The sequence below is a fragment of the Penicillium malachiteum genome (assembly GCF_028827825.1).
Source record: "Penicillium malachiteum strain IBT 17515 chromosome Unknown utg000001l:1.0-8184562.0:1.0-8186909.0, whole genome shotgun sequence".
NCBI lineage: Eukaryota > Fungi > Ascomycota > Eurotiomycetes > Eurotiales > Aspergillaceae > Penicillium > Penicillium malachiteum.
In genome coordinates, this window is record NW_026643094.1 from 5,694,299 (window position 1) to 5,716,618 (window position 22,320).

The 22,320-nt window shown below is 46.6% G+C and overlaps 4 protein-coding genes across 4 annotated transcripts; 2 read left to right on the forward strand and 2 right to left on the reverse strand.

The window, feature by feature from the left end:
- Window positions 1-2,623: 2,623 nt before the first annotated feature.
- Window positions 2,624-3,772, forward strand: N7483_002127 (methyltransferase Fsa4; the record flags this gene model as incomplete). The annotated part of the gene is made up of 2 exons (XM_057085564.1): window positions 2,624-3,407; window positions 3,465-3,772. 2 exons carry the CDS (start codon window positions 2,624-2,626, stop codon window positions 3,770-3,772), a joined length of 1,092 nt encoding a protein of 363 aa, XP_056951713.1.
- An 869-nt stretch (window positions 3,773-4,641) lies between these two features.
- N7483_002128 (uncharacterized protein) lies at window positions 4,642-4,932 on the reverse strand (the record flags this gene model as incomplete). The annotated part of the gene is made up of 1 exon (XM_057085565.1): window positions 4,642-4,932. One exon carries the CDS (start codon window positions 4,930-4,932, stop codon window positions 4,642-4,644), a length of 291 nt encoding a protein of 96 aa, XP_056951714.1.
- A 3,073-nt stretch (window positions 4,933-8,005) lies between these two features.
- N7483_002129 (Zn(II)2Cys6 transcription factor domain-containing protein) lies at window positions 8,006-9,217 on the forward strand (the record flags this gene model as incomplete). The annotated part of the gene is made up of 1 exon (XM_057085566.1): window positions 8,006-9,217. The coding sequence occupies one exon, from the start codon at window positions 8,006-8,008 to the stop codon at window positions 9,215-9,217; it is 1,212 nt and encodes a 403-aa protein (XP_056951715.1).
- A 397-nt stretch (window positions 9,218-9,614) lies between these two features.
- On the reverse strand, window positions 9,615-21,976 carry N7483_002130 (lovastatin nonaketide synthase; the record flags this gene model as incomplete). Its single annotated transcript, XM_057085567.1, has 7 exons — window positions 9,615-14,374; window positions 14,454-17,288; window positions 17,427-17,647; window positions 17,702-19,682; window positions 19,736-19,858; window positions 19,917-20,585; window positions 20,641-21,976. 7 exons carry the CDS (start codon window positions 21,974-21,976, stop codon window positions 9,615-9,617), a joined length of 11,925 nt encoding a protein of 3,974 aa, XP_056951716.1.
- Between the last annotated feature and the right edge of the window lie 344 nt (window positions 21,977-22,320).

Consider the following 22,320-nt stretch of genomic DNA (forward strand, 5'->3'; position numbering starts at 1 on the left):
CATTTCCCCGGATAGTTCAAATCTGATAATCTTACTTTTCAATTTTTCCAGTGATGGGTTGAACTAGTTAGGATGATCGTATACAGTCGACGCGTTCTTCGCTTCATATAGAACGGTCATATCACGGAGCTCGGGCGCATTCCCGGTATACCAAACTGGTCTGGTGGGGCTTGAAATCCTCTTGAGGAGAATAATTTCACAATGTGTGAGGAGATAGCATGCAATCTTGATGCATGTCCAGTATAAACAGCTCCAAACACGGGTCTATCAGCCGTCTCCCGGTGCGGGGAAGTATTTGCTCGGATGGGAACCCGAAATCGACCCTGACAACTTAAGTGTATGATCGCGGGAAAAAATAGAAAATTTCCTATGCACTCATTTCAACATACATGTTGAAAGATACTATAATATCACTCTACCCTTTTACCTGGAGTAAAGTCAACTGGAACTTTAGGCCTTATCAAGCATGAAAAATGACCCCATCAACGGCGGAATCAGACCAAAGGGCGTGTCTTCTCTCTAAGATGAAGCAAAATCCCGATTAAAAATGGTCTTCATGCCGAAAAGATTACTCGGTCTGAATATATTCTGACCTTACTGCCAACGAAGCCTTTAAGTCGAGGTTATGCTTACCTAGCAGGATTTATGGGGTTTCAAATCTCCGTAGAACCACAGTAAATTTATTTTTTCTGGTGATCTGATAGATATTTACTGTGATATTATATAGTATTTTATATATTATAGTTAGTAAACTAGATAAAATATAAGCTAGTTAGAATAAAATCATAATAATAAGGTTGATCTAGTGCTATAATAGTTATAGAATAGTTGTGGAATAGTTGTGGAATAGTTGTGGAATAGTTGTGGAATGATTGTTGAATGGTTGTTGAATGGTTGTGAAAATATAACTTATTATTAAGCTGATTTTAGTGCCCAAGGATAGACTTTCTGTCTAATAATGCCTTATAATTAGTTTAGGTTAAAATTTATGCCTAAGGTATGATAATTCTTGCCTGATACTTAGTTCTAAATTAAAATTAATGCCTAAGGATGTAATGTTGTGTTTTTTATGGTCTTTCTTCTGAAATATATATCTGTGTCTAGGCTTGATCTTTCTTTTCTTCTCCAACTCCCTTTGAAGTTGAACTTGGAAATTTTTAAATTTTTTTAGAAATTTCTAACTTGAACCTTCTGAATATTAACCTTGGAAGCTTCTGGATACTAACCTTCTAATAAATAGCCTTCTGAACACTAATCTTGGAATCTTGGAAGTTAGAAGTGTACTATGTAGACCTTGGATTGTTTATTTTGATTGTAGTACTGTAGACGCGTAGAATATTGTATGTAATTTTACTGCTGAACCTACTATAAATTACTAGTAATATTGTAGGTGGTCTATTTCTAAATTAATTAATACCTGTATAGATTCCTGTATTGGGTATTTAATAACTATCCGACAACCATCTCACAACTGTTAAATCTCTTATAACCATTAAAATATCCTACTAATTAAGATCACAACGCGGGTCCCTCGAACTTTTTTTTTAGAGAACTGTTAATTTCCACATACCGTGAAACAGCTATCCCTTCACCATTTTTGAAAACCTAGAAATTCTGCTAGGTATCGGGAAACCAGGGTCCAGGGCAATACTACTACATATTGGACGAATACCCCACAGAGTAATTCAAAAATGCTACTAGCCTCAACTCGAGCATCAATTCCATTACTCTATACTGTGAAGGTCTCTAAAATTTGGTCGTGATGTCAAGGCTTAATATTAATTGTGAAGATTCCAGATTCCTGCTCATGATCTACATTAAGTGGTTGGCGAACAAGGCTAGAGTTGCACATATAGACAAAGATCCGCTATTTTTAGACCAGTAATTATTTTCCGAAAACTCCGCTATGCTCATTCCTACCCTTCAATTCGTGGCTTGATTCAATATCCTATGTGATTGAAGGGTGCCCGTATATGCATGTGTATGTAGTATGAGTTGTATTTGGTCTGTTCCAAGGTTGGTGGTTAGTACTAACTTAGTAGTACCACAACCAAAGCAAAATGTCAACACTGGCATGTATGACACATGATCGTGATAACTCGAAGTCGGTCATCTTCGGTCTCAAATATGTTCTTCGGATGGTACCAAATCAGGGTATGATAAATAGGACCAAGAATTCCAAGCCTCATAAGATTCCCATGTTGGAATGGAAATTCGGAGTTTATCGGATATCTTCGTGGTCGCATCTTTTCGGCTTCAAGTACGTTTCCCAAATAGGTAAAGTGAATTATACTCCAGAGTCTTGGCATGATTTAGAGTTCTGAAGCAATGTGTGTAACAATGGATGGATAAACTTATATAAGTCTTGTTAAATAATTCTTAATCAGACAAATATCTTTAAACATCACTTGATACTGCTGAGCGGTGCATCAAATCATATCACAACCACCCATTGCGCAAAACTGAAATCAACGACGATCTCTCTGACGATTTTTAATACCTTATCTACGAGAAAAGCACCCATCAACCTTGAAATAGAACTTGACTTGTTGGTATGATTAACAGCTCCCGATCTAATCAGATATATCTTATCAGACTAACTGGGTACAGAAACATCTACAAAATGCCTTCCATTAGCACTAGATTCCCAGAAGCCCCATCCATCCTGCATGGATACCTATGCTCCATGGTCGAGCTCGGTGTATTGAGATTCTTCTTCGAATATGGTGTCTTCAAAGCAATTCCCAAGACAGGAATCTCTATTTCCGACTTGGCAGCAGAGACAGGTGTTGACGCCGGACTACTGGAGCGCCACGCCAATTTCCTCATTGCCGCAGAGGTTCTGAACTCATCCCAACCAGGCCACATTGAGCACACATCTGTGTCCCGGTACCTGAAAGACCCCAGATCGGAAATCTTCTTCCCATACATTTTCGACTCTTTCATGACTCCAGCGGCAAGGTGGCCAGATTATTTCAGATCGCACGAAAACAAAGAACCGAAGACTTCTAGCGCCTCAGTCTTTGGTTTTGCAACAGGTCACCCAGATAAATCTTTCTATGAAGTGATGAAGCTGGAGCCTGAGCGAGTCAAGTCATTTAACAATGCCATGGCTTTGCCGTTGGATGACATGCCCTACACAACTGGAGTCTATGATTTCGAGTGGGTTGGGGATTATGCCAAGAATGATACTGCCACACCGAGCAGGACTTGTGTTGTGGATATTGGTGGCGGCAAGGGGCAGGCCCTGAAGGTTATTCTGGAGGATCACCCCTCAATCCCTGCATCATCCTGTATCATCGAAGACCAGGAAGGTGTGGTTAAGCAGGGCACAGAAGAAGCGAGCGGTGTCCTGGCAGGAGTGCAGAGGAAGATTCATAACTTCTTTGATGAACAACCTGTTCAAGGTACTTACTCAAACTCCTTATCTCACTGAGTCGTATCACTAACTAATTTTTAACTAGGTGCTTTGGTCTACTTCATCCGACGAGTACTCAATGACTGGCCTGATGAGGATTGTGTCCAGATTCTGAGTAAGGTCCGTAGTGCCTGTGCACCAGATTCACGAGTGGTTCTCTCTGAGAACCTCCTGCCTGATGAGCCGTCGCTCACAAATAGCGGAATTGATCTTTGGATGATGAACTTTGGCGGCAAGAGGCGTAACGCCCGCATGTTCGAGGACCTGGCGTCCCGATCTGGCTTCAAGGTGACTGCTGTCACTAAGGATGAGGCGACCAGTATGGGTGTCGTTGAGATGATGCCTGCATCCTAGTAATTTAATTCCCTGGTGGAAGCCTGAGCGTTTGGCATATGATGGTAAATTTGGGTTTATTTGCATTTATCAACAATAGAGAGCACTTAATTCAAGTTTGACAAATTCTTTTTCGCTTCAATTTTCTATTTTCTATCACAAATTCAGGTATTAATGAATTCTCCAGCTGACAAGCACACCTGCCTATTAACCTGCCAGTTAAGGATACTGTACGGGCCGTGGGGGTTGAAGAATATGAGACCAGTCAATAGCAGTACAGAAAGCATCAAGATACGTGGAAGAACTGTTAGACTTGGCAGCCCGCACATTTTTCACTGCACCTTTTCCGTCAAAAATAAATGCATATTGGTAGAAAAATCCCGCCATTCTTGCAGCGCGGATTGAATGCAAGTTACTATTGGAAAAATCTTGAGCTTCTTTTTGAAAGGCTTGCCAAAAGAGACTCTCAAGTTCACGGTAGTGATCATAATAGTGCCACCCCTCCGAGTCCATCCAGCCTAGAAATGTTTCGAGCCCGTATAGCGCGAAGCCCAACGGTAGAATTCTTGATTCCGCCCAATCAACAATTCCTGTAATATTCCCAGTCTCGGGATTTACCAGGATATTCATCAGATTAAGATCTCCGTGACTAAGAACAAACGGAAGTGCTTTGGAGAATAGTGACGGAAGTTCCTTGCGAACCATATCTATGGCTGGTGCAAATCTTGAAGGTAGTTCTTGAGCAAGAAGGTCAAAATTAGTTTGGAATTCTGTAAGCCATGTAGCGGTGTCATTGAGATAGGGCTGTTGATTGTTGTTCCATGACTGTGCGAAGAACCCGTTCTTGAATGTAAGCGGATGCTAATGGAGAAACAACGTTTGAATTTGTATCATTCATACTTTGCAAGGTCCTTGATAGTTCTATACTGTCGACTCATATCGTCTGATGGAATACGCGCCATAATGTGAGCAAGTCCAGGAACTTTATCCATCTCGTAGACATAGAGTGGTCGAGGATCGCCTATGGTCCCAAGATACTTGCAGCCAGCCACAAATTCAGGATGAACTGTCTTTGCAAGGGTAATATTGTTGGTATCGATCAAAGAGTCCTCAGCTCGAAACTGGACGATTTTGGACTGATCAGGACCAGCCATCACGATATAGCTCCAGACTCCCTGCATTTTCACTGGAGTTGGAGCACCACCAACACGAGAAATGACAAAATCATCGCACTGCTGCCTTGTCGCAGTAGTCCTCCTTGGAAGAACTCATCAATTGTATCGTCAAGGCTGTAAACAACATAAGTCGTCATTATGGTATATTTTCACATTTAGCACTTGGCAACTTGAAGGGCAGTATGCCCAGGTGAGGAGGCACTGGCAAGAGGAGTAGGAGTTCAAATGTCAATTCAAGTTTGTACTAATGCCCGCCCCGGGGGCACCCCTGTTCAGTGCTCACCGCCATTTAATCAATGGTACTTTTATAGAATTCACAGACCAAGAATTGAGAGACGGATTCCAGGTTGGTCATGGGAGTGTGATGTGGAGTGGGACGGGCTTGGTAAACTTGAAGGAGTGGTCCGTGGAGCACATGAAGAGAGAATAGCGAGGCGGATAACTAATATTTTCAAGCCCAGAGTCTTTCAGTTCTTCTAATGTACTGAAGCCCTGGAGCTGACTTCAATAATGAACTTAAAATTCATGAGCTCTGCAGGATTCAAGTTCAAGTTGATATAGTTCTCCCAAGGTGTTGGTAAATTTGCATGCTTACTAGGAGGTCAGTGTTGCTGCATGCCCAGATGGCCAAGGTGGTATGGATAGAAGTGAGGGATCCTCATAGTTGAGAAAAGAGGGACAAGAGTAACAGGTCAGCCCAGCTGACCTAGTAGCAGAATAGTGGCGTCAGAATTCATATGATAACAGAAATGATGATCAAGATGGTCTGGGTCCTAATCGATGGCTAAGTTGACACCAGCGGGCATGGGAGGCAGCTTCGGCTGGGGACAAACAATCTTTCAAAAATTTCAAAAAATTTATCTTTACTACTTTCACACTCGATATTTCTAGCTACTTTCTCAGAAATCAAAAATAGCCAAGAATGAGGGAAATATCAAGGATGGTGTGTGGGTGATGGATGTATCAACTTGAAGTGAGGCTAGGTAATCGCAGCCTCTCATCTACCTGGGCACACCGACGCGCGATTACAAATTCCCTGGTTCACCCCAGGCACTATCATTTCTTTCCATGCGACTTGAATTGTGTTTGTTATCAGTATTCCGCCAGTGGACTCCATATCTTATCCATATTATCAGTGTAGTACTAGTATGTACTACTATCTATGTCTGATCGGGATATGCCAAGCTTACTGCTAGTATATAGTGATCTACTACGGAGTAGTAAACATGCCAAACCTTCCAAGGTTGGAAAGACCTATCCACATCCTTGTGCATATTTGAAGCCAAATATTTGAACTTGAACTTGATTTTGAAACAGCATGCATAGATCTCGATCCATTGCTCTGGTACTTGGGTCATCTGGGATGTGTATTCACGGTTTAAGAGGACAATTAATATGGACCAACAACTTCACTGCATGATCCTTCTGCACTCCACCAATTTGGATATTTTGACAGTGAGTGTCAGTACTTGACCACAGACCAGGTAAATATGAGATGCATAGAAAATATGCATCAATGTCAGATTGTGCAGCCTAACCTAAGCTGTCTGTGTGTCGTGTGGGGTTCAAGTTGGGATGTTTGTACACGTGGCAGTACATGTATTGATGAAAATTACAAGTGATCGCTAGCTTGAAACATTAAACATTAAGAAATTGGAAAAAAAAGATATCTGGACAGTGTTTGATTTTTAAATGAAGTGAAATCATGCTTGCATATTAGGTACTAACACCGTGACTGTGCTCTTGAAACCGTTTATTTCAGTGCAAATTACCTTCAGTGCAAATTACCTAGGTAATGGGGAAGTAGACCGCGTTCTTTGTCATCGGTTGATTCGGTTCATCCTCCACACTGCGGGCACCTTTCAACCTTTCAAGGTTGCCAAGGTTGGGGTCCCGAATCCTGAATCCTACGAACACCTTCGAAAGCCTTCGAACACTTCCAAGGATTCGGAGATACATTCCGTTAATCTAGTACGGAGTACGGAGTATCCATGTATGGAGTATATGGAGTACATTCGTGGGTCAAATCGGGCGATCCACAGATACGCCATAGCGGCCGTACTACGTGTCTCTCCGAGTCCAACCTTAGCAAGGCCCAGACTCGGACGTACATGCTGATACGCCCGACAATGGTGCAATTAATATACGAAGTACGAACTCGGGGTATCACCGCAGGGAATGCATCCCGCTATGCTTCAATTAGGGCATCAGAGCGAGGCACTTATTCTAAATTGCATGATAAACGTGGGTCGGTCTCCAAAAGTCCTCAATGAAATTAAGGATTACTATGGAGTTCAACTTGAAATCCCTGACAGCGGCATTTTTCAAGTGGACCTCTTGACGGTTTTTTTTTCAGTTCATCGGAGCATTGATTAACGGGACTTCGCGAGATCCCGCCTTCCTGCACCTATCTATCTTGGGCAGGAATCCGACTCCATCCTGGCTCCATCCAAGCCCGGTCGAAAGTTACTTGTATCGCGGCATCCACATATGCGCTTCCGTGACAAATGAGAGTCCACTTTGGATAAGCGCTACACTATACATATTACTTACTATACCGCGTCGCATTACTGACTGCCACTAATGTAGCTGCATTCTAGCTGCATGACATCTGCATTAGTTCGTCTTTTAGGCCTAAAAATGTGTGGTCAAGGGGGAATTCCAAGAATTTGGGGATTGCCGACATGCTATCCATGCTATCCATGATCGCCTTGCAGCAGTGCCTCAACTCCTCAACTCCCAAACAGGTCGTGTGCAGCGATATTCAGTATGCTTCTTTGTGAGAGTTTTTGAAATGGCGGGGTTCTGATTCCTAAAGGCTATCGGCGGGGGTCATTTTTTTAAGGATTTTGCTGGGGAATCTGCATCATTGCGTCAAAGCTCGCGCACCAGTGGCGCAGGGCAGTTCGTTGATTCGGAGCTAAGGAAGTCTCTGTGGGTGTAGATCCTATGCGCCTGGCTGTTATTTCCCCCCTGATTCCCTAAGATAAGGCAATATTCCAGTGTTGTCACTACTACCTTGCCCCCATGTTTCGATGCTAAACAATCTAAAGCCTTTGCGGTTTCGACATACCGAGCAATGTCTGAAGCCATGACCTCTCAGTTGACACAGCAGTCTCTCAGGGCGTCCTGCGATCGTTGTCGTGCCAAAAAAGTTTGCTGCACCATCTATCGTGCGGGGAAATCTCGGTCAGAAGTCCAAAAGTGTGTGCGATGTGTCCGAGCCAAGGTGGAATGTGTCTTCAGTCGCCGAGCACAAACAAGGAAAACTACCCATGCTCGAGCAGTTGGTGGAGGTATCTCCCAGCGTCAACAATCATGCAAGTCAGATGCAGGTACATCAACAGAGGCGTCATTGCCGAGTTCGTCGGACTCGATCGCCATGGACATTTCTTCGCTGAGCTCAGCGGGGGACCAGTGCGCTCTAATGCTGGGCTCGAGCGATCAGGTACTCCATGGTGACATCGATCCCTTCTTTACCGATGATGGCTTCACAAATCTCTTGGATATATCATCTTTTCACCCCATTCCCGAAAATGGAGACAAGGGCCCCGCCTTCCTGCATTTATTTTCCGAGCCATACAGCCCGTGCAAGAATACGCCATCAACCACAAGTGCCCAGGATAGCGCCTCCAGTTTCGTACATCTATCAAGCCTGGTAGCGGAGATCCACGAGGCGGTAGTTCTGTTGAGTGGGGACTCGTATAATCCAAGCCTTGAAGCTAGCGAAGATAATCTCGACACCTATGCGATTAGTCCAATCTTGAATTTAACACGGAGATTCACAGCGGTTCTACGTCGATCTCAGAGCCCTCGCGTTTGCCATGCCGCGCAACCTCCATTCCAATCAACCTCTGCTACCTCTTCCTCCGCCTCGTTCTTCCCGGCGACCCCAATCAGTGCGGACGGCCCCAATTCAAACAGGCCCCCCACTACCCTGCAGGATTGTCTCGATCAGAGCCCAATAACGCCGGATATACCCGACGTAGCGACCAATCTGCTAGTGCTGACCTGCTACGCATCCCTCGCTAAATTGTACTTGACTGCGCTCTTCCAGATGCATCAACGCCTCAACCGAGTTCCCGACCCCGCTTCTCTTCACGCACCATCTCGTGGACCAGGAGAAGTGGAGTCATTTCTAGACAAGTCCTGCTCGTCATTATATGAGACTTACAGCACGATGTTCACTGCCGTGCAAATCCTTCTCGATGAGTTCCAACTTGTGGAAGATCTTATTGATCCCCCCCCACTCCACTCCGATTTGTCAATATCTCCGATCAGAATGAGATGAACCAACCAGTAGAGAGACAGCATGATTTCGAGGCCGATTTCCAAACATACCCTGCTTTACTTCCTCATCAACTCCATATGACACGGCAAACATTGAACCATGAAGCATGTCGAATGTTCGGGAATGGTGGTGGGGAGTGGAATGGAATACACCAACAAGGTCATTATCTTAAGGCTTCTCTACGTGAAAGGATGGGGTTCTAGCAGTTAATGTAGGTACCCGTCCCTCTAGAATAACTTGTAAATAGTCGTGCACCAGTTCCAGAGAGGAATTGTGCGATACTCATGTTTAGATGACTATAGATGACGATAATGATGGAAAGAGAGTAAAGACATGACATTCATTAATGGAATATGTGAAAACGAGCAATCTCAATCTTAGTTACATGATTCTATCTCTATCGTCGGGTAACAACCTGACTATCAGATCCCATAACCAATTCCCAGGACGTAAAGACGTAGCTGAGACCGACTCGCTTAGCCTTTCCAAACCATTCCAAGCATGGGAAACCTGGTAGACCGCGCACGGAATCATCTTGATTGAAGCGTTCCTCAATGTCTTTCGTAGAGACGCGAAGAGTCGCCTCATGGTGTAGGATTTTGAAGTGGTCTTGGCTGCAGTCAAAACTGCTATCAGCTCCGAGAGAGTCATGCAGAGTCTTATGAATGGACTGGACAAATGGATCCACAGGCTGGAGGTGTACTGAGCCTGTGATGTTGTGGAAGGTCGGTCTCAATCCTAATTGAACAGAGATGTTGATCAATTGATCAAGTACCGCAGTTACACTGGAACTTGACTGAGTTGTATCGAGGCATGCTTGTGGTTCAGGGCGATGTATGTAAACAGAAATTCTGGTCACTTCAGCGAACTTTCGCAGGAATTTCTCTGCGACCCATTTGGTGGATAGGTATCCTTCACTCCCATCTTGAGGTGGCAAGGAACTGTTGTCGTACGTCGCTACAGCGCCGGATGAGAAAACATGTAGAGGGGCGGAGCGAGCTGTCATTGTGGCTAGTTGTGCCAGCTCTTTGATGGAGTCGTAGTTGTCGGGTCGAAGCACCTCATATCGGTCCCAGAAGGAACGGTTGGCGGCACAGTGAACAATAATGTCAACTTCCGCGATTAAGGTGGCATAGAGTTCATCGGAGATGCCCAAGTTAGGCTGCGAAATATCGGTCTGAATGATGCTCACTTTGGGATTGCCGTTAGTACTATCTGTGGGCGGTCCGCGGCTCAGGCAAAACACCCGAGAGATCTTCTCATCGTTTGCCAGAATTGGTTGCAAATGACGCCCAATGTAACCAGTCGATCCTGTCAGAAGGATTGTGATGGGACCGTTATTTTGCGATCGGTCGGTGTTGTGCTGCACAGCCCATTCAGGAAGCTCAGCCTCGGCTTCCCAGTCAATAGTGAAGCTTGGACGACTGGCTTCTATCACCGCACTCATTTCTCCCAAAATAGGCGCTCCCATCATAGAAACAAGTTCGGGCGCAGCACCAAATGACTCTGTCAGAAGGTGTTGTAATCTCACCAGGAGAATCGAGCTACCACCAACCAAGAAGAATTCGGAATCAGCGGTAAGTGGACCGGGGTCGAGCGGCATGATCTGACGCCAGAGCTCACTGAGCTTCAGCTCAGCATCTGTCAGGTCCACGGCTGCCTCTTCACCGTGAGCTTCTTTGCCATCAATTTGTTCAATAGGCAGTTCTTGAATCGCGCGTCGGTCGATCTTCAGATGAGCGGTTCGAGGAATATCATCGATGGCTATGATAGCGGAGGGCCTCATGTATGAGGGTAAGGGTAAGCTGCGTCTGATGACCTGGATTGTCCTTTCTCGGGCTTCAACTGGCAGGTCAAGTGCAAAGACAACATGCGCCGCTAGGTAGCTCTCTTCTCCAGTGCCACGCAGCGTGACAATAGCTTGAGAGATGGCACCATCGGAATGCTTGACGATAGATCTTTCAATCTCACCGAGTTCAATGCGGAATCCACGAAGCTTGATCTGAGTGTCGCCTGCCAGGCGGCCTTCGCAGTATAGTGTACCGTCAGCTAGAAGGCGGCCGCGGTCGCCGGTACGATACATGGATTTGGACGTCCCGAAGAATGAATCAGGGATGAACTTTTCTCTTGTCGCGTCAGGGTTGTTGAGATAGCCAGACGCCACACAGGGACCCCCAAGTAGGATCTCTCCGGATACAGCTGCGGGTACTGGCTGCAAAGATTCGTCAACGATAACGCATGTATAGCCTGGCATCGGAAATCCGTCAGGGACAGGGTCTCCAGGGAATTGATAATCGAGCTCAATCTTTGCTGCAATGCAAGTTCCCTCAGTAGGACCAAATCCATTGAAAACACGCAACTGTGAAAGCTTGAGAGCATGGAACTCTAGAGCAAGATTGCGGCTCATGCTCTCCCCAGCAAGGAAAGCGAATCTCCACGAGTGGCAGCGGCTGAGAGGTTCAGAAGCATATCGTAGCCACAAGTCAAACTCCGATGGTGTGCTTGAAGTGTAAGTAATCTTTTCTTCCAGCATGATTTGACTGATCGCGATCGGATCTCCTCTAATACGCGACGGAACAACGTAGAGACAGCCACCATTAGTCAACGCGGCCAGCACTTGATCAAGAGAGAAATCGAAACTGAAGGCAGTTTGCTGCAATACTACCAAGTCAGGTCCCGCAGGATAAATCAGACTGCTGGCTTCGGCATTTGCAATGAGATTCTCATTTCTGAGTATCACGCCCTTTGGCTCTCCTGTTGTTCCACTGGTGAATAGAAGAACAGCCGGAGCATCACGCTCAGCAAGATTTCTCGATTTTTCAACCTGCTCAGGCGTCTTCATATCTGACACTACAAATTCAGTAGCATGGCTGGCATCGATCATTGCAACCTTGTCGCTCACTGATCGGTCTGTGAGCATGATTGATGGCTTGGCGAGCTTGACGATGCTGGCCAGGCGAGGGACGGAGTTTTTCAAGTCGAGCGGCAAGTAAATACATCCTGCGCGTAGCACCGATAGCAGAGAGCAGATCCAATCGGTTGAAGGTTCCTGAAGAACGCCCACAACGGTACCTTTCTCAACGCCTGATGCAAGGAGAGTATTCGTCAAGTAGTCAATGCGAGCTCCCATTTGCTCATAATTCAAGACCACTTCATTCCCATCTTTCAAAGCAATCCTTGTGTCGTTTTCCTCGATCATTTTATCCAGACGTGCACTGAGGGTTGGCTCCCACCGGGGCTGGAGAGGAACCTGCGATCCGGCTGCCAAAGCAGGTTGGATATCGTGTTCAGACCATGTGGGAACACCTCCAACCGTAGCGTCGCTCGCATCTGCGATGTATTCCAAGACCTTGACGTAAGAGCGGAGAAGCAATTCGGCGCTCTTTTTGGAATAGAGAGTATCTTGCAGTCGTAGGTTGATGGTACAGCCAGTGTTAGTGTACTCATTGACATCTAAGAACAGATCGTATCCAGTGTTCATGTTGATCCATGTATCGCCATTGACTGTACATTCGCCCCAATTAGGACGATCTGGAGAGAGCTGCTTGTATTCGAGGAACACCTGGAAGAGAGGAGTGTAGTTGTTGGAACGCGGGATATTGAGCTCCTGCAAAAGCACATCGAAGGGAACTTGTGAGTTGGACAGTGCCCCATATGTCGCATCCCGAGCGGTCTGAATGACTGACGCAATGGTGGCGTTTGCCGAGCTTCGGTGGAATCGTAGAGGCAGGAGGTTCAGAAACAGTCCTATGCTATCTTGGAAGTTGCCGTCCCTTCGGTTCGCATCGGCGATGCCGATGAAAATGTCCTGGGTACTTCTTGGGAGTAAATTGAATAAGAGGAGTTGCAAGGCGCTAAGGTAGACATGGAATGAGGTCGATTGGTGTTGCTTGGCGATGCTTCGTAACTTGCTCTTGAGCACCGAGTCAATCTGGATTTCAGCCTCTTCCTGAGAGTGGCGACTTAATCGTTGTCGTGTCGTTGACTTGGCAAACGGTAGGAGCTGTATTGGTTGCAGATAGGCCGAAGAAGGTGCTAAGGTATCTTGGAAGTATTGGATCGATGCTTGTGTTCCACCGACCTCATGCAATCCTCTTTGTTGACTGACGAAATATCTGTACTGCGACTCAGCTGGAAGTTTAGGCAATATCCCCGAGCTATAGGCGACGCCAATATCACGTAGAAGGACCGCAAAGCTGTAACTATCCGCCATGATGTGATTCATGGAGATGATCAGAAAATGAATCTCATCCGACAACTCCAGCAATAAGACTTTGGCCGCATCAGAGCTACTAGAGTCCCATGGTTCTTCGCCAACTCTTTCCAGCACACCATTTGCTTCGGCCTCCGATTCGATACTCTCTTGAGAGATTCCGACGAATGCCTTAGGTGTGACAGCCTGCACAGGTCGTCTCTGATCGGCCTCTTCAGTCCAAAGAAAACGTGTGCGTAAGATGTCGTGGCGCTTGACGGTCAACGTGACAGCTTCCTCCAAATCCATTATCCGGAGAAGGCCAGTTACCTTGAACATCGCAGTCATGTTGAGCGTTGTCTTGTCAGTCAGATACTCGTTCAAAAACCAGAATGCACTTTGGTTGTACGACAGAGGGTAAGTCAGTTCGTCCGGCAATGCGGATCCAGGCAACTGACTGGCTGGGTGTCTGATAAAGTCCGTAGGCGAGAGCAACATGGGAGTCACTGGAGTGCTAGCCAAAGACAGGTCCGGCGTAAACGTTCCAGACTTTGACGTGTCAAGTGAAGAATCGTCTCCATCAGAGCTGGTGTCACTGCTGCTACCGCTTGATGTAGGTATCTCCCCACTCACGCCTAGAGACCTGGCTTCATCTCTCGGGATAGATTCAGGTTCTGGCTGTGCCATTTCAATTTTAGCTGTCTCTTTTTGGCCAACCGCCAGTTTGGAGATATCGACAATAGAGCTTGGCAGCATTTTGGCTGCTTCATCGATAAACTCCGTGATGGAGCTGCCTCCGAGGATTCTGAGGATAGCGAAATCCACGCCAAGCTCCTTGAGAAACCACGAACGGACCTCAACTGCCATGAGAGAATCAATGCCTTGCTCGACAAAAGTGAGCTTTTCATTGATAGGGTCATCTTGTGGTAGTTGCAAGATGCGACGGAGGCGTGCTAGGAATGAATCTATTTTGTACAGATGATGATCAGCGAGGGTTCGGGAACGAAAAAGGTTTTAGCAGAGGATATTTGAACCAAAACATACCTTGGATAATTGAGAGAACATGAATTTTCGTTTTAGCTTTCGCAAGCTGCACTTTGACTGGTTGGTTGTTGGCAGTCTTGCTCATGGTGGCTTGCTCTGCGGGAACTTGGGAAACGAAGTGGCTGAACTTGAGATCACTAAAGAAGAAGTCGACCGCTCTATCATCGGGGTTGAGTGGTGATATTCCTGTGACAACTTCACATGTTTCGGTATACGCAGGGTTTCCAACCAGCATCGCCTCAGCGAAGGCATGGTGAATATCCTGTTCCGCAATGGGTCTGAACCCCATTCTGGCGAAGGTGAATTCGTTGACAACATCATCACGCTCGACATAGCCAATGCCAATCACAGCGCCGATATTAATAACAGAGGCGGCTGCACCACGCTTCTTCCTCTTCGCGGCAAGTGAATGCATGAATTGATTAGCGGCAGCATAGTTACTCTGCGCTCTGTTGCCCTTGACAGCCGCAGTAGAACTGAAGAAGATGAAGAAATCCAAAGGCGCATCATGAAATAGATCTTCCAAGATAAGCGATCCCTGCACTTTAGGATTGAGAACTGTCATGAAATCATCATAGTCAAGGTTTTCAAAAGGCGTGTCTCTGAGTACCATAGCGCCGTTTGCGACTCCTGCGATTGGAGGCATGGTCTTGACAACCGTTTCGTAACAATGCTGTGCAGACTCATGGCTTGTGACATCCATGGGCATTATTCTCATGTCCGCTCCCATTCTCTTCATCAAGCTGATAAATCTGGGGTCCACCTTGGGGTTTCGGCTCGTAAGTACCACATGCCTTGCTCCATGAACCACCATCCACTTGCAGAGTGATTGACCCAGCTCGCCAGATAGACCGACCATGAAGTATGTCCTATCCGGTCGGAAGAGCATACCATCATCAATGGGACGAACGAGAGCTTTAACCGAAGGGCCTGTACAGTCAATGATAGAAAATCTGCTCTCTCCTGCGGCGGAGTATTCTGTGAGAGTCGCCAAAGGTACCACAGGAAGACTCTCGGCTTTGAGTGGAACCGGGATAGTTCGATCCCAAGCTTCCTTCAAGACAGCAGCGACCTCGGCTGCAGAAACAAATGCCCGAAGCTCAATTCCGGGGTAAAGGAGGGTTGCGGAATCAATGATATGACAATTGCGCGGAAGACATTTTGTAATAACCTCAGAGACCATCGAGGATGAAGACAGGTCGAGAAACTTGGTGGTGAAGGCGGGAAGAATATCTTTAACCCGGCGCTGTGAGAAGTTCTTGTCAACGTATAGCCATCCGTTTGGAGCGTTCCTCTTGGAAGTTGTAACCTGCAATGAGATTGACATATCCTCCAGCATTTTATGCAAAGATTGAACCACCGTTGAATGAGGGTCATGAAGGAGAAGTGTATCATATCCAGTCAATGACTGAGTGATACTCCGAGCCAGAAGATAGGATGAGATTGTGTTGAGGATCGCGATGGGATCACCCTGATCCAGAGCAATGCACCAGTCTGCGGGAACCTCTGTTGATGACTCTGCCATGGACGAAGCAAAGAAAAGCCTCTCCTGTGTCGCCGTATCCACACCAATACATAGCCGTAAGTATGCTCCAGAAACAATGCTCAGGCTTGATAGCAAGAAATGAGTGACGCGAATTCTTCTTGTTTGGCATATGAATGACAAGGCCCTATGGATACGCAAAGGGGAATGCTGCTGCACTCCCGGTCGATCCTCCTCTGAAGCAAATGTCAGGTCTGTTTTTTGCGGATCGACATCCTCCGTAACGACTCGCCGGGTAGTATTGTATCGCTTGTTACTGGCATCACATGGCAACAGCCGTGGGATCAGCTTCACACCATTTTCAATGTATACCTCAGGCTCTAGAGACCACATAATGTCTTCGTCGTGGGTTTCTATAGAGAAGTTGCTGAGCATCTGCAAGTTGGACACGCTGTCTGCGATCATGCTAGCAGTCTCTTTCGTAATGCAGTCAAAATCAAGGATCTGCAGGGTGATGGCAGGATATTCATGTCGAATACAACGAGCAATACCATTCACCATCTGAGAGTAGGCATTTTCTCCTCTGGATCTGTTCACGACCCACAGTATGTTCTTTGCTTGCCGCCAGATTGTCTTCAACGCATCTATCTTCTGTGGAGTGGTCATAGCGAGGAGTGGCTCATCCAGCTCTGTCAATGATAGGACCGTACTCCCTTCGGCCAAGCCACTCGAGTTCATTTCCTCGATGGAGACGAAGCGATGGACAGATGCGAACATGGGTCCGACCATAGAAACTAGCTGTCCGCAGATACGATGAGTCTCAAATTGCCTTCCTCCAACGATCACAAGTGGGGTAAATCCTTTAAGCCTGGCTGGATGCGTGAGAGGCGCACGCAGAATCTCAACACGTTCATTTACAGCCTGGGCGCAAAAGACGTGTAGCGGATTCGTTGCATGAAACGAAGGTGTTGCAGTGTCAATTCCTCCAAATCCGCAGTTGCTTAAAAATGTATCCCATTGGGGCAATGTGAGCGCAGGGCCGAGAACTCGTCCGCTTTCTGCGCCGAGCCACCATCCTGGCAAACTTCCCATTGTCAGGGAGATGCGAAGACTTTCATTGTGGGCAACATCCAAGATGACAGCGTAGCCACCTGGTTTCAGGAGGCGGCGAAGATTCTGGACCGCCTCTTGGATGTTAGAACTGATATGCAACACATTAGAAGCAATAACAACGTCGTATGATCCTTCATCAAAGCCCTGCGATTCTGGGGACTGGACCATGTCAAAGGTCTTGAATATCATGCGATCTTCAAACTTCTTGAGGCCCCCCCTGTGCCTTATTGAAAAAGCTGCTGGAAACATCGGTGAATGTATAGGTGGAAAAAGCTGAGCCCAAGGTCTGAAGAACTCTCTTTGTTGCAGCGCCCGTTCCAGCACCTAGCATTACTATATCAGTATCTATGATCCGTTGGCTTCGCAGATTCGCATACCTATCTCAAGCAAGTTCATGTGAGGATAACGATGCGATATCTGGCCAACCACATGCGCCAGGATGTCGTTAATCGGCCCAACACCGAAGCCCAGATCATACATCCTGTCCATCATCGAGTCTTTGAACATGTGCTCAAGCATGCTGGAGCCAGATTTGACTGCTTGGGGTAAGTTTTTGCCGACTGATTGAAGGAAGCGAACGGAGACCTCATCAGGATGTCTTCGACTCCATGTTAGCCTTCAGAAAAGCACAAATTCTTTGACATTAACTTACTTGGCGATGAGATCATTGATGTAGCCTTCTGTATCATGCTGAGCACAGGCCGGTACGCAGGCGTGCTGCCCCGTAGAGACAAGTGGTACCATGTGCTTTGCATAATTGAGAAGATGACGGTAATATGGCACTGACCTATCCAACTCGTCCATGGTAACTAACTGAAGAAGTTGTCGGAAGTAGTAGAACGCAATTCGCTCCTCGTCCAGAGACAATTGAATGTCCTCTTGAGTGTAAGAAAAGTTCAATGCTGCAGAATCCGCATCTGGGGTCGCCAACTTGTACTCGAGCCGGGAGAATAAGAGCGCATCGTTGCTGGGTCCTGTAGGAGTCAATGGCACGAGCTCAGTGCCTTCAATCTGCAAAAAAGTATGATTTGAATCACCAGCGGAAAGATGGATGTCAGCGTATATCTTTGCTTCTCTATCCTGTCTCGTAGCTGTGACGTATTGAAGTTCTGTCTGTTTGCCAATTCCTGTGTGGGTGAAGTAGGGGTTGATGAGCATTGAACGAATGCCTGTTGGGACATGAAGAGACCACAGTCTTTCATCTCCTGGACAACAGAATGCCGCGAAGGCAGTTTGTAAAGCTGTATCGAGCATGCCGGGGTGAACGATTAAACTGTCTTCCCAGTCACTACCCGATTGATCGCAGATTCTTCCTGTAGCGTAATCTGCCTTCCGTCGAATTTCAGTGATGCCTCGAAACGGTTCGGTGTAGTTGTACCCGACACCAGATAAGAAATTGTAGAATCGATCAGAGTCAACTTCACTAAGACTGAGATCGTCTAGATCCACAGGAGGAAGAGCATCCGGCTCGAGACTTGCAAATTTCACTTCCACTGTACCACTGGTGTTGAATGCCATCATAGACTTGCGCTCGTGAACTGCACCTGAGGAGCAAGAGAACTCAGCAGTGACAGATTCATCGGTCTTGCTCACAATGCGCAAGTTGATGAGAGTTTCTATCTCGGGGCTGTTGTCATTGAATACAATAGCTCGATCAATATGGAAATCTCGAATACCAATAAGACCAATCTTTGAGTCTTTGGCGTAATCACTGATGGCCTCAATTGCCATGCAAACGTATCCAGCCGCGGGAAGGATTGTTTGGTTTTCAATTTGATGGTTCTTCAGCCAGGATATTTCTCTTGCGCTCAAAATATTGCGCCACTGGATGAAGTCCAACGTTTCTCTGTCTTGACATCTCCTGCCGAGCAAAGGGTGGGGCTTCCCCTGGGCATTGCGGTATAGCCCCGATCCACGAGACAAGGACATGAATTTTTTTGAGTGATCGAAAGGGTACTTGGGTAAGGTAGGGAGGAATTTTGACTTGATGTCATTCTCAGATATTGTGCATTCAAAATTTCTGAAATCGACGGATCCAGCACCCAGCTCAGTCCAGACAAAGCCCAGAGCATCAGAGAAGACTTCTACATCATTGGCTCCTCTTCTCAATACTCCAGAATAAGGGGGTCGGTGCCCAGAGATCGTTTCGATTGTGTCAAGACAGGGTGTTTTGAGTACGGGATGTGGTCCAACCTCGAGGATTATATCGAAAGGACCGCTTCCGGTCCACGCCTTGGTAACTGCTGATGAAAATAAGACTGGGTTAACCATGTTGTCGATCCAATATTGTGCGTCCAAATTGTGAGGCTCCATGACATGACCACTTTGCACACTCGAATACCACCTGATCCCCGTGGGACTGGGGGCATCCAGTTCACACAGCTCGAGAGCATTCCGATATGATTCAGCACATGGCGCAACATGTGCAGAATGATAAGCTGTGTCAACCTTTAGCTGGCGCGCAAAGCGGCCCTCATCATTATAGATTGCCACAGCTTCCACAACGGCGTCTTCGTCTCCAGATAGCGTGATGCTAGATGGTGAGTTTTGAGCAGCGATTTGAATCCTTTCCTCGAAGTCCTCGAGTTCGCAGAATTCAGTGGCATCCTCCAGAGTGGTACCCACGGCCATCACTGAGGGAGGTTAGCTTTATGTTCGAAATTTGCGGGAGGAGAACTTTTCTTACTAGACCCCTTGCTACTACTGTTGGGTGATTTTGCCAAGTTGGCGTAAAGTCCTCTGAAATAAGCAACTCTGATTGCGTCACGGTCTGTCAGTAGACCAGCGGCGTATGCAGCCCCAATCTCTCCTGTATTCTAGTCAGCAAAATTCTTGCTAGTAAATTGGTAACTGTCGTTCATACTGACCAGAAGAGTGTCCAACAACGGCGTCGAATTTGACACGGGCGGCGTTCAGCAAATCAACAAGCACAATTTGAACGGCAGTACAGACAGGCTGTGAGATAGCAGCATCGTTGATTCTGGAATCCTCCGGGTGTGCAAGAATCAATTCCTGTAATTTCCACGAAGGACGCAAATCTATAGGCACCCCAGCTAATACTGTGTCAAGCTCTGACATCCGGCGGGCCATGAACGGAGAAGATTCAAGCAGCCTCGCACCCATACGTGCCCACTGAGATCCTTGCCCGGTAAAGACACCCAGAATTCTTTGCGATTGTTTTACAAGCTGTCGCGTCTCAACGGTGCTTTCGATCTGCCCGCCGATGATACCCTGGAATTGGTCGCATATGTCATCTTTGGTAGGTCCCTTTATCGCCACTCGGTATGGTAGTGTTGATGTTCGTGACTGGAGACTGTAGGCAAGGTCATGCAAGTTTAAATTTGGATTTGACTGTAGATATTCGAGATACGATGAAAGCATGGAGTTCAAGGAGAGCTCTGAAGCTGCTGAGAAGGTTAAAGGGCTGAAAAGGAGCTTGGACGCGGAATGGGAAGAATCCAGTTCCAGCTGGCGGGGGTCATTTTCGGGTCGTTTATATTCTTCGAGGATGGCATGGGCGTTGGTACCACCAAAACCTAATCATTCAAATTTTCAGATTCATGTCGTAGTGGAATGTAAATTGATACTTACCAAAACTATTAATGCTAGCTCGTCGTGGCTGTCCAGGGTATGATTCTTTCCAGGGAATGCATTGTGTGGGAACTTCTAGGTGACGATAGAATGGTTCCAGTTTCGGATTCAATGTATTAAAATGCATATTGGGAGGGATTGTTTTATTTTGAAGAGCGAGGGATGTTGCGATGAGACTCGCCAGGCCAGCCGTGCCTTCAGTGTGACCAATCACTGTTTTGATCGAACCAACGTAGAGTTTGTCATGAAAATCGTGCTTTGAATAGAATGCAGTCGAGATGGCCTGGGCTTCTTCAGGGTCACCAGCAGCCGTTCCAGTACCGTGGGCGTGAAAGAATTGTGGTCGGTCCTCGGGCTTCTCGATGTCGAGACCAGCTCGACGGTATGTATCTCTGATTAGTGCAGCCTGTGCCGTTCCACTGGGCATGGTAATTCCGGGCGTGCGTCCATCCTGGTTTACACCAGTGGCTCGAATAATGCACTCAATGTTATCATTATCGCGAATGGCAGCACTGAGCGTTTTCAGAACAACTGCTGCAATACCCTCGCCACGAGCATATCCATCAACATCCTTGTCCCACATCCGTGACCTTCCATTGGGAGAAAGCATCGAAAGTTTGCTCTCAGCGACATACATAGCTGCCAGTCTTGTTAGCAGGATTTTCTTCAAGTTTGAAATGATTATAAGTGGATCTCTACCTGGACTCAGAATCAAATTCGCCCCTGCAGCAATCGCAACTTTGGATTCACCACTGTGAAGAGTCTGTATAGCTTGGTGGACAGCAACCAGACTGGATGAGCATGCAGTGTCGATTGTCATACATGGGCCGTGCCAGTCAAAGAAGTAAGATATTCTGTTTGACATGATGCTTCTCGCCGTTCCGGTTGCCGCATATTGAGGATAAGTTTCGATATCTCTCCCCATCATACCGCTCCAGTCATCGCACATTAGACCGACAAAGACGGAAGTGGGTGATCCACGGAGTTCCTCGATAGTTTGCCCTCCGGCACATAGAGAGTCATATACCGTTTCCATGAGCATCCTTTGCTGTGGATCAATTGCCTCGGCCTCGGCCACCGGGATATTGAAAAATCCATTGTCGAACTCACCCGGATCCTGATCAACGAAGTATGAGTGGCGCACATTCGATGTTCCATGATGCCTGCCATCTGGATGATAGAATGCATCCGCATCAAATCTATCTTCAGGGATTTTGCGAAGAAGGTCTCGTGGGTTACGTAGAAGCTCCCAAAGCTTTGATGGGGTATCTGAATCCCCAGGGAACCGAAACGCACTGCCAATTAAGGCAATGGGTTCAGCACTGGTAGCCGTCATCTTCAAATTATGTGGGAAAAGACCTTCACCTTGCGAAGGTCTATGCAAAAGGAAATCAGTGATCAAGTCCCGTAACTCTTGAAGTTAGTATAGTGTCCAAGCCCTGGATTGTATTGGATGTGTGCTGCCATCAAGAATTCCCTATATTTTAAATACAATATTGAGAACTCAGCAGCTCTTTGTTGTCAATCTTCCGCTTAAACAAGCTTAAAAATTGAAGAGGTCCAAAAGTCCGACCGATTTGACTTGAGCTCCGCAGTTCCTTGTGAGCTATATGCACGGAGCTTCTCGGTCTCCACAGGGCAAAACTCATCGACACCTGCATGGCACGACGTTCTACGCCA